At 33.7% G+C, this 12,838-nt stretch overlaps 1 protein-coding gene across 1 annotated transcript; it reads left to right on the plus strand.

Moving 5' to 3' along the window:
- The first annotated feature begins 4,664 nt into the window (after positions 1-4,664).
- On the plus strand, positions 4,665-5,612 carry LOC107874051. The gene has a single exon (XM_016720946.2). The coding sequence runs from the start codon at positions 4,665-4,667 to the stop codon at positions 5,610-5,612; it is 948 nt and encodes a 315-aa protein (XP_016576432.2).
- Positions 5,613-12,838: the final 7,226 nt, after the last annotated feature.

A 12,838-nucleotide genomic window follows, 5' to 3' on the forward strand; every position in this document is an offset into this window, starting at 1 on the left:
TAGAAAGTGGATGTGAAAGTAATGATTGATACACAAGTCATACCCAAAAAATAGAGATTCAAGTATCTTGGACCAATAATTCAAAAGATTAGGAGATCGAGATGATGTCACACATCATATTGGAGTGGGGTGATTAAAATGGAAGCTCATATATGGTGTTCTAAATGATAAAAAAATGTGCCACTAAGACTTAAAAGATGAGTTTTATATAGTGATTGTTAGACCACCTATGTTGTAAGGACAAAGTGTTGGTCAGTCAAAAACGCATACATCTAAAAATTTTAACACAACAAAAATGAAGATACTTAGATGGATATATGGTTATACTAGGAGAGACATGATTAGCAACATTGCGTGCTCACACATATTATATATATGCAATCAGTATACCACACATCAATCCTTAGCCTGCGTTTATTAGTCTTGATCATGGATGAACTAACACATTATATCCAAAGAGAGTTACCATGGTGTGTATAGCGAGACACATGATATAGTTAATGACACATTGGAGATTTGGAGACGGGCCCTATAATCTAATAATTTCTGGTTGATCAGGATTAAAATTGAGTACATAGGTACAAGTTCAGTGAAGCATCACATGAGGTGGATGTGGAAGTAAGGATTGATATACAAGTTAATTCCTATGAGAGGAAGCTTTAAGTATCTTGAATCAATAACCCATGGAAATAACGAGACCAATAAGGATATCACAACATTGTATTGCAATAAGATTGGTACAACAAAATCTCATGTATGGTGTACTATATGATAAGAAGATATCACCAAAATATAAATGGAAGTTTAGAGTGGTTGTTAGATCAATTATGTTGTATTGAGTAAAGTGTTAACCTTTAAAAAATTCACAAATCTAAAATATGAGTGTAGCAAACATGAGAATACATAGATGAATATATGGACACACTAAGAATAAGGTAAGGAGCAATGATAGATGGGATCAAGTTGGGCGTAACCTCAATGGTGGATAATATGAGGTAAACGAGTCGAGATGATTCGAGTTTGTAAAGATGAGGAGCACAAATGCCTCACTGAGGAGGTACAAGAGGTTGTTAATGATAGGTTGAGGTAAAGGTAGACTGAAGAAGAATTGGATTGAGGTAATTAGACATGACATGACCCACCTTTTAGCTTACTATGAACATGATCCAAAATAGAAATTAGAAGCGAAATAGTAGGTTGTTAGATGGTATTCTCTTTCATGTAGAAGAACATGGTTTTAGCTTAGAACACCTTATTTCCTCCACGTCTACTTATTAATATCACTGTCATCATTATTATATTACCATGTTATTCTTTAAAATGTATTATAACATTATTTATTTTACTTGAGTTATTTTTATGATTTTTATTGTCGGTACTTTTTTTTTAACAATATTTGCAATTAATTTTTACTTTTGCATTTGTCAAACTTATTAAAAATGCTTTCTTGAGTCAAGAGTCTATCAGAAACAACCTCTCTATCTCACACAAGATAAGACAAGATTTTCATACACCTCACCTTCCGTTGATTGCACTATCAAACACTACAAGAAAATGGTTAAATTGTAATGGAATATTTGAGACGGAACATTTCTATCATAATTTGTGACGGAATTTTGATGAATTTATGATGGATTATTTTTGCATAAATATAAATCTTTTAATTTTTTTGTTTTCACATAAATATTAGAAGATTAACAGATTTGTGACAAATTTAAATATAATTTTTGTGACAGAAATATTTTTGTCACAAATTAAAACTGATGAGAAAAATAATAACGTTCTGTCAAAAATTCGTTACTAAATTTGTGATAGATTGAGCATTCCATCGCAATTTTTTTTTAAAAGTAACTAGTGTAATAAAAATTTGTAACGAATTTATTCTGTCACAGCAAATATTAAAAAATAAAATATTTGTGATGAATATATTTCCGTCAAAAGCAGAATTGGGTTCCCTCTAAAATGTTTTTCGTTTTTCCTCTTTTTTTACACTCAAAACCCTTAATTTTTCATCTTCTTAATTTCTTTATAGGCATTCAGTTTCTTCCACAAAGTAGTCACGTTCACTGAGAGAATCCACATTTAATTTCTTTTGTAATCACTTAGTTCATCTCAATTTCGATTCTTCTTCAACTTATTGAGGTAATGTATCTCAATTTCTATCTTTTTTCAACTTATTGAGGTACGGATTAGGTCATTTTTTTGCTTGTTGAGGTATGTAATAGATTGATTCCAACAGAATTGCCCTTAACTAGTGATGTAGCGTGAGTTTCTGTTGTTTCTTAGAACTGATGGGGTTGTTTCTGGGGTCAGAAGGCACTGATGCGGTTGTTCCTAGTCACAATTTGTTCTGTATCCATAGCAGATAGCGTTGTCATCGCCCTATGCTTATTATGTCATCCATGCTATATTTTTTAGTGGCTTAATAATGTTGTGGTTGCCTAATGTCTATGTCCTGCTTATAGCTAGACTTTCAGATGGATTTGTAATTGGATTAGCATATAAACTTTAGCTTCCTCTGCTTTTTATTAGTATCACTAGGTAATTTTTCATGTTAAATATCATTGGCCCTCTTTGAGCCAATTCTATTCTTTGGGATCAAATTATTGAGTTCCTCGGTGCAAACACTTCCTTAGCACACGTCCAACTGCCCGAGTTGCTTGTTTTAATATAGTTTAGTGTCATCTCAGTTGCTCTTCCGATGTTTTTACTGGAGTTAATTGTGTAAAGCCAACTCGTCTATTAAGTGGCTTGTCTCATATAAAACTATGTAGCTTCTTCCAAATAACATGGAGTAATTAGCATTTCTCCCATAGATATATTTTCATCTGTTCATCAAAGTCGCCCTTTCGGCTCTCTCTGACTCCCTGGCCATAACATTCCATCTAAGAGTTTTAATCAGCTGAACAATTTCACTTATGTTCCTTGAATCCTTCGAACAAAATGAAACTTCCTTCAAATAAATAGAACTCTAATTCTTAACAACATTTGCATCGACAGGTGTAAAAGGGGTACTGAGGACATTGAAAATGATACAGATATAACAGTTGCAATTGGTATCCTGTTGGCTCAAAATAGTCTTAACAGTGGCCACATAGAAAGGAACCATAGTACCATATATTGGTAAAAGAATGGCTTCATTCTTCTGGTCAACCTGAATAATTATTTCCCTAGAAGGTGGTAGATCATTAATTCTCTTATACGCAATGAGGTCACTTGAGGCCTTAGAAGCACCCCTGCTATTCCCAGGTAAACGCTCCTCCACCAGCAAAACGACGAGCAGTTTCTTCATTCTTCTGACGAGCAAGTTCTGCTTGATGCTGCCTCTGAAGCTCTTCTTGGTTGTTTGACCTAAGAGTTGCCTTGGAAAACAACTCTTCTTTCCTGGTTGAATTAGTTTTCACATTAACCTCTTCCTCATCTTCTTTATTTTCGTTGAAATAATAGGCTACATCCTTAAGGCTTTGGTGCTCAATTGAGTAACCACTTCATGGCCTTCATTTGTGACAATAATCGTATCAACTAACAAAAATGAAAAATTCCTACTCTTTTCAGCAGCGGTTTCCGCTTGTAAATTATGGGAACCAAGTGACATGTTGAAAACCATTCCTGCTTTCACTGCCTTATCATTTGTAGCATTAATGATCAACCCGAACTCCTGTAACTCGAGACCAATCCTAGTCCCAGCCGATTTTGTCAGGTTGCTAACAAATTCAGGAACATCCCTCTCAACCACTGCAAGATCTATTTCACAATTCATAATAAGATGCTTATTAAAATATATATACACATACGAGTATTGATATTTGGTGGGCCGTTAAATGTTTTCTAGTAATGACAAAATAAAAACTAGGTGTCTATCTTTGGTGTGTCATTAATGTGTATAATATCTTACTGGCCCCTTATATAGTACACTTGTTGTTAATCTCTTTGTTTTATCCTCTTTACATAATGACACTTGAGAATAAAAAAGACATGAATTTTTGTCCTTTTGTAGAATGAGGTAGTAGAGTATTAGTATTTAGATGATATGAATCTCCAAGGTATACATGTTTTTAGTGTTATCATTAGATCATTTTAGCAAGCTTGATCATTGTTTTGACTCTATTTTAATTGTATGTTGATCTAACATTTGGTATATGCATGTATTTAGAATGGATAAGGATATTCTGAATAGCAAGTTTAAAATAGAAATGGTAACTTTAACCTTTTTAAGGTACTATTGCTACTTTACCTTTTCATTGATTTCTGGTTTTGAACAGTCGTGTGAAAAACATAATTTTCATGTATGTAGCATGATGACAATGACAAGTCTTGGTGGGTTTTTTCCTTTTTGTAGTATTAGTGATTACATGACACGTGTCATCTCCATTTATTTTTTGGATAAGTGAAGAAGATACATCCACTTAATTTGGACGATGAAGTGCAGACCCTTTAAAAATACACTACTTTTGAATTATTCAATACATCCACTTATTGCTTATGTCTCCATGAATGTTGTCGGTTTGCTTTCCTTAAGACAAGGGTCTATATGAATTGTAGGGGTAAGGTCTATGGTAGCATTATTTGTAGGCTCAAATTTATATCTATGTTCTACTGTTATATGAAAATTACTTGTCAACACGTAAGTTTTAACATATTTATTCTATTTCAGAGTGTACGATATGAATAATTCTGACCGTGAGTGGATGTATGATAGATTGTTGGAAGATGGATTCATAAATTCTAGGTTTATTGATGGAGTTGAGAGCTTTGTTGAATTTGCTAAAAGTCATCCTGAATGTATGGATGGTGAAAAATTAAGATGTCCTTTTAATCATCGTAAGTGTCAAAATAAAAATATTTTGGATGAGTTTACAGTTATGACACATCTTGGAAATAATGGCTTTGTACCAAATTATTATCGTTGGCATCATCATGGAGAAAGTTATGTTCCAGGTCCAAGTGTGTTTGGTAATCATCAAGAAGAAGCTTCAGCTTCAGGTGAAACCCTGAATTCTCAGTCTCATAATGAATTTCAAGCTATGGTTTTTTATATTGCTGGGCCTTCTTTTGATGGTAACATAGAAGAGGATCCAAATTCCACAGCACAAAATATTTATAATTTGATTAAAGCATCGGAACAAGAAATTTGGTCGAAAAATCCACATGGACACACACAACTATCTGTCGTTGCTCGTTTGTTGAATCTAAAGGCGAAACATCATTTTTCTGAAAGATTATATGATGAGTTGTGTGAATTTATATCAGAATTGATGCCAACTGATAACATAATGATAGATAGCTTTTATAGTACCAAAAAGCTAATGAGAGAATTGGGCTTGCCGGTTAAAAAGATTGATTGTTGCAAAAATGATTGTACGCTTTATTGGAGGAAGGATAGTGAACTTGTCAATTGCAAGTTTTGTTCTCACCCTCGATTTAAGAGATCAAAACATCAATGCTCCAAGAAGAAAACTAATATTTCTTATAAGATGTATTATTTTCCTTTAGCTCCGCATTTACAAAGATTGTATGCATCTGATGCTACAGCAAAACATATGAGGTGGCATTATGAGCATGAAAGGGATGGTGTGATACGTCATCCCTCTGACTCTCCTGCTTGGAAATAGTTTGATCAGGCACACCCTTCTTTTGTATCTGAAGTGAGAAATGTTAGATTGGGTTTGTCAACTGATGGTTTTCAACATTTTGGTCAATTTGGCCAACAATATTTTTCTTGGCCTGTGATAGTTACACCATATAATTTGCCACCTTGGATGTGCATGAAGGATGAATACATGTTTTTGTCTGTGATTATACCTGGTCCCAAAAATCCAAAACATAAATTGATGTCTTTTTGCAGCCTCTTATCAAAGAGTTAAAACGAATTATATGAGGAGGGAATTCAAACATATGATGTTTCAAGTAAGAATACTTTTCAAATGAAAGTTGTATTGATGTGGACAATAAGTGATTTTCCTGCGTATTCAATGTTATCGGGTTGGAATACAACAGGAAAATTTTCTTGTCCTTATTACATGAAAGATTCTAATACTTTTTCACTACCCAATGATAGAAAGATCTCTTGGTTTGATAATCACAGAAAGTTCTTACCACCAAATCATCCGTGGCAGTAAAAAGTGGTTCAAGAGAGGTCAAACAGTATAAAAAATTACATTTACTGAACAACCGGGTGTATAAATACTTAGGGAGATTGAGGACTTGGGACTCATGAAAATGACAAAACTTGATTCTGATGCTATAAATACCAAAATTTCAAAGAATAATGCATGTGGTTGGAAGAAAAGAAGTATTTTTTGGGACTTGTCTTACTGGCCAACAAATCCTGTCAGGCTTAACGTTGATGATGCATATTGAAATTTTTTTTTAATAATATCTTCAACACTGTGATGAATGTCAAGGATAAAATAAAGGACAATGCAAAATCTAGAGAAGATTTAAAACTGCTTTGCTATCGTCCAGAGTTACATCAGAATGAACATACCAAAAAGTATCCAAAGGCTTGTGATATGCTAAATGATAAGGCTAAAGGATTTCTCTGTAAATGGTTGCAACAGTTGAGATTTCCTAATGGTTATGTGTCTAACCTGGGAAGATGTGTTGACATGAACAAGATTAAACTTTTTGATATGAAGAGTCATGATTGTCATATGCTTATGCAACGGCTAATACCTATTGCATTTTGAGAAATGCTTCCACGAAATGTGTGGCAACCATTGACGAAGTTGAGTCTTTTCTTTAAAGATCTCACCTCTACAGCAATTATAGAAGAACACATGAGACAATTAGAATAAAATATTCCTCTCATCTTGACTATGCTTGAGCGCATTTTTCCTCCAAGCTTCTGGGATTCCATGGAACATCTTCCTATCCATTTAGCTTATGAAGCACGTTTAGCGGGCCCGGTTCAAAAATGATGGATGTATCTGAGTGAAAGGTAAATAAAGTTAATTATATGTTGTAATATATGTAAATAAATATATCAATTATACCATATTGACATACTTTAATGTTTATAGGAATCTCCGTAGATACAAGAATGATGTCAAAAATAAGAATAAAGTTGAAGCTTCTATATGCAACACATATTTAGTTGAAGAAACATCTTTATTTTGTGCGCACTACTTTAAGTCACACATTCCGACACGACATAGAAAAGTGCCACGAAATTTAGATAATGGTGGAGTTGAACAGGATGATCCTGAGATACTTTCTATTTTTAAGCAAGCTGCTTGAGGTTTTGGTAAGCTGAAAAAGAGGAGGTTAGATGATAAAGAATATCACGCAGCTCATACATATATTTTGTTGAATTGTGATGAAGTAAAACCATATATCAAGTAAGTTAATTATGAATCATCTATAAATATCAATAAAAAAATTGATATTAAAATTAAATTAGCTTTTTTTCTTTAGAATTTATGAAGACATCTTGAGACAAATACAACCATGTATTCAAGATAGTGAGATTGGCGCTAAACTTGAAACAGATTTTGCATCTTGATTTGAAAAATATGTAAGTATTAATAGGTCTAAATTATTCTTAATTATTCGCTATTATTCACAAAATGCAATCTTAATCAATGTCTAATTAGTTGTAATGTCAATAGGCACAGAATCTTTCTTCCGGCATTACCAATCAAATCATGAAAGATCTTGCAGAAGGTCCATTACATATGGTTCAGCCCTTTAATGAATATGTCGTAAATGGTTACAAGTTTCACACTGAAGAATACGGTTCAAATAAATATACGATGAATAGTGGTGTATGCATCAAGGGCTCTAGCCATAGTGCAGATAATATCGATTACTATGGTCGATTGATAGAGATTTTGCAACTAGAGTATAATATATTACCATTCAAGCGAACCGTATTATTTAAGTGTTCTTGGTTTGATCTGACGCCAAAGCATGGTACGAGAGTGCATCCACAGTATAATCTTGTTGATGTTAATAAGAGAAGACTATTTAACAAATATGAATCATTTATTATGGTTGTGCAAGCATCTCAGGTGTATTTTAAAATGTATCTTACTGTAAAAAAGATAGTGAGTGAATGGTTAGCCGTTTTTTCAATAAAGGCACGCTCCGTTGTAGATGTTCCCCAAAAAATAGTGCAACCTCATACATTGAATGATCCAATTTTTCAAGAGAATGATAGTAAAATACATGAGATTGATATTGATAAAAATGAAATACTTCATACATTGAATGATCCAGAAGGTATACTTATTGACATGGAGGAGGGGGAGAAGGAAGAGAAAGAGAAGGATGAGGATGAGGATGAGGAAGAGGATGAGAATAATGATGATGATGAGGAGGAGGAGGAGGAGGAAGAGGAGGAGGAGGAGGAGGAATGTGAACTTGATAAAAAGAAAAAAAGAAGAATATAATTTTTCCTGTTGTTAGTAGTTACATGTACTAGCTTGTGTTAAGTTTTGATACTACTTCCTTTGTTGTGTATCTTCAAAAATCTTGTGTTTTTAATTAAAGTTTTAAACTTTAAGGTTCTTGAATCTTGATTCTCTTTTCTTATTCTTGTGTGACTGTAAAAGCTAAGTTCTTGAAGTGTTTTGAATTAAAGCTTTGAGCTTTAAATTTCCTTTTGTGGATTGTGGGTGTTGTTAGAGTCCTTGAAATAGCTGAAAAGTTTTGAACTTTAAGATTCTTAATGCTTTTTGGTGGGTTTGTTTCTGGTGTCATAAGGCACTGGTGCTCTTCTTCTTAAAGTGGAATAGAATGAGTAAAAGTGATAACTTTTTTCTTTTTTCTTTATGTTTTTCTAAACAATTTATTTCACATGATTTGTTTTTCATGGACTTTGTTTTGTAGTTATAGAATAATTGTTATTTTAGAATATGAGTGATACGCCATCATTGGTTGCTGGTTCTCCTGATACTCCTGCTTACATAAATATCCCTATTGGGTCTAGTACCAGCTCATCAACAACTAGGCGGTTGGTCATATCAGTTGTCGAGGAAAAGTAAGAGAAGATATTTTTATAAAAGTTATTTACTTTTTTAAAAAAAAATAAATTTCATAAAATGTATAATTTACTCTTTATAATTATATTTCAGGTTTGTCCCTAATGGTCATTCTATCTCAAAGACTATCACAAAAAATTATAAGGAACGATAAGATGCTACTGGATACAAATAGAGGGGTGTTACTGAATCCACTCGTAAATTCTATTGGCATGAATTCATGGTAAATATTGTTTTATATTAAAAATTTATAATGTTATTGTTGTGTTTATGTCTCTAACTAAATTTTTTTTCTAGAAATCATATCAGTGGAATCCTACAGAGAACTTCATAATCGAACGCACTTGGAAGAAGGTGACATCCAACTTATATACAAAAAGAATGTATCATTGGCGAAGAGAAATAAACAAACCAAATTTTGTGTCGGATGATGTTTGGCAAAGCTGGAAGACATATTGGGCTTCTGATGAATTTAGACAAATCTCATATTGCAACTCAAAATTGATGTAGTGAAACTGGTGGTCCGTGCACTGGTCCAAGCAAGCATACCAATGGTTCCAGGTCAATAGTGGAGCATACTATGAAATTGGTAAATTTCGTACTTTAATAGATTAATTCTTTGACTTTATCTCCAATTTTAATGTTGAAATTTTTTTTCAGGCAACCGAAATGGGCCGTGAACCAAATTTATGGGAGATATTTAAGACGTTGCACCAAAAAAAGAATGACAGTTTTGTTGATGCCAAGTCGAAGAGCATTAATGTAAGTTTGCTACTAAGCTTCTCATTCTTTAGATCTTGAAAGCATGAGATCAATATAGATCTTGCAAGTAGAGTGACTTGTTATTTGTATCTTGAAGTAGTGAAGTTATGTGGGGATAATTTTAATTTACTACACTTGTTGCAATCTTGCACTCTTAAAAATCTATTTTTTGTTGAAATCTTGAAGTCTAGTGAAACCATGTGTGACCTATTTTGATTCTCTAGCATTGTCGTTGACATCTTGTTGTTCTTGTTGTGGTTTGATTCTTGTGTTTGAACTTGATCTTGTATCAATATTTATGTATGCCTTCTATGAACAGAGAGTTGCCTCAGCTAGGTAAGGCTCTGAAACACCATATTTATGTCGCTACTTTGTTAGGAGCTTACTCCCGGATTTGCAATCATTATGTTGTCAATTGTTTTATAATTTTCGCCAGGCTTTTGTTGGTTTTAAGTGCATCTACTATCCTTTACAGTCATTCTAGTGTACAATATTAGTTTTACTTTACTTAGATTGCTCTCGTTGCTGATAGTTGTGCTATAACTGTAATCACCAATACTGTTCTTTGAGCTCTGTGAAATATCCCCTTGCTCTCTAGATTTTGATGCCTTGTTGGGTTTCAAGACAGGGGTAACCCTGTCATCATGGCCATTATTTGCAAATCCTGGTTTAGTAGTATGACAGTTATTGCTATTTTCACTTGATTCAGTAGCTGTACATCCAGAACCTTAAATCATAGGTCCCTTACCAGACTTGTTTCTTACATTCTTGAGAGCACACTGACATTGTTGACGGATAAATTGTTCAAAGGTTAGATTAGAAGTGTCAGATGTCACTGTTGCTTCCGGTTTCACTTTCTTCTTGACAAAGGTCTTGTTCTTGACTACTGGCTTTGCAGTGTGAGTGGTGCTTTTTTTTTTATTCACTCTCTTTGTTTCTTTTCTTGGCACTAGATGAAGAGATATTTTGCAATATGGTTTTTAATCTCAGCTTAGAATTCTTGGCGGTAACGGGTTACATTGTCGAAAATTGCTGAAGTGCTTTCATCTTGTACTAGTCTTTCTAAGCGAGTGAAACCAGATTCACTTGTATCTGCAAACATGAAAGAGTTTGTAATTTTTTTAACTTGGGCTCTATTTTACTGAGGAAGAACATTTTTCTTACGATTTTTTCTGGTAAAAAAATATTTTTTTCTCTTTGCTACTTGATAAGAAGTATAAGGTTTGCTGAGTTAGCTCTAGAGGGCAGAAACTAAGAGAAAGACACATCTTTACATGCAACCTTTATGATATGAGAGTATAAAACTACCACCATTTAGCATTGTGCACTACCGCGATAAGATTGCAAAAAATAATAGGGAAAACTTATCCAACACTTGTATCTTCATGAAAACAAATTGATACAAAATCTATTGTTGTTTATCGAAGAAACAATATCTATTGCTACTCATTTATTTTTTAGTTTTACAGTCTAAACAAAACCAAGATTTGGTAACGCTACACATAATCACTAAGCATTTTACAGCTTTTCTAACAATAAAATACTAGTAATACTTGAATGCAGGGGATATTGTTTCCTCTCCTAGCTTCTCTTTTAGTCCTTTTAGTTGCAATTTTAGAACAATCCCATGTTAGCGTCAGCTAAATATTACTAGTACATATGACCTTACACTATTAAAGGGACATTCATCCCCTCAGGGTCCGAGGAAGGGTCGCACGCTGATAGAGTGTTATGTAGACAGTCTACCTTGACACAAGTATCAGTAATGGATTCCACTATTAGATTAATATGGGAAAGTGGTCAGGACTCAGTTCTTAGAAAATTTAGCTCATAGGCAAGTAAAATATAACTCATGTATTAGCAGAGGTATAAGAAAATTCATTCCATTCTGACCATCCCACAACACAATTCTCCATCAGCTATACCTGTGTAAGGTCCCTTCCCCTTGGGATCAAATGCAATAATTTTGGGCCCTGAATCTCATTCAAGAACTTGATTTTTGATTTCTGTAGCAAATTCTGGGTATTATTTTCCACTGAAATTTTAGACCAGGCAGGCACATCAACTCTGGTCAATTTTCATACTATTGGCTGAGTATCCTAAAAATACAAATAATGCGGTGTCACTGATAGTTAGTATGCTTTTATTGAACTGAATGCTTTTCTCATTCTGGTCAATTTTGTGACATAGTGTTAGAACAGTAAGGAGTCCAAGTCTGATGGTTGACTTTCTGAATTTGCAAGAATATTTAGTGTTGTGTGATGTAGTTTAATATTGCACCTGCAATGGGCTGATTGTTTTCTTAATCATATGGTGTTTCCAGCTTCCTCCTTTTTCTATTTTGTTTCTTTTCCATTATGCACAGCCGTCCTTGTTGATCAATTATAGTTTTTATGGATTAGTTTGTGTATAAATGGCTTTTAATCTATGAACTATCTGGACCAGAATATAGTGCTATGATGGCCATTAATATAATATAAATGAACTGAATGCACTTCCAAGTATGGAGAATCATGTTGCGTCATGCTAGAAAGAAGTGCCAATTCTAACGTTGGGCTTCCAATAGTTGCAAGAGAAATTCAATGTGTTATGTAGTTCCAGTATTGCACCTACAAAAAGCTGACATGCAAAAGTGATTTATCTTCTTGTTTTAGTTAGTGGTATCATATGGGCTGGTTGTTTTCATACTGTTTTTGTTGGCTGATTATTTATATTTTTTAGGATAAAATGGAGGTTGTCATAGCTACTGTTCTTTCGAGATCAATAGATGATTCATCAGAAGATCAAGAACTCGATATAAATCGCATGTACTTTGATATTGTGGTGGAACGAACAAATAATGTGTGTATGGATGGTGCTCTCAAGCTTCAACCTTGTATAAAGATATGACATGCAATTTGTCTGTTGTAGTGTTCGATCATGTTGCCAAAGAGCGCATCAAAATACTTGAGAGAGAGGTGTCGTATATGAGAGAAAATCGAGAGAGAGTTTTTCAAGAGCGTGTAGAGTTGGAGGTGTAACAACGAGTAGAGCAAGAGGTTTTTCGTTTGAGGCAATAAAGTGATAATCTATTCAAATCTATGGAGGAGCAA

The sequence above is a fragment of the Capsicum annuum genome, chromosome 6 (genome assembly GCF_002878395.1).
Source record: "Capsicum annuum cultivar UCD-10X-F1 chromosome 6, UCD10Xv1.1, whole genome shotgun sequence".
Classification (NCBI taxonomy): Eukaryota; Viridiplantae; Streptophyta; class Magnoliopsida; order Solanales; family Solanaceae; genus Capsicum; species Capsicum annuum.

Coding starts and splice junctions, on each gene's coding strand:
- LOC107874051 (XM_016720946.2), top strand. CDS start 4,665: ATGAATAATTCTGACCGTGAGTGGATGTATGATAGATTGTTGGAAGAT.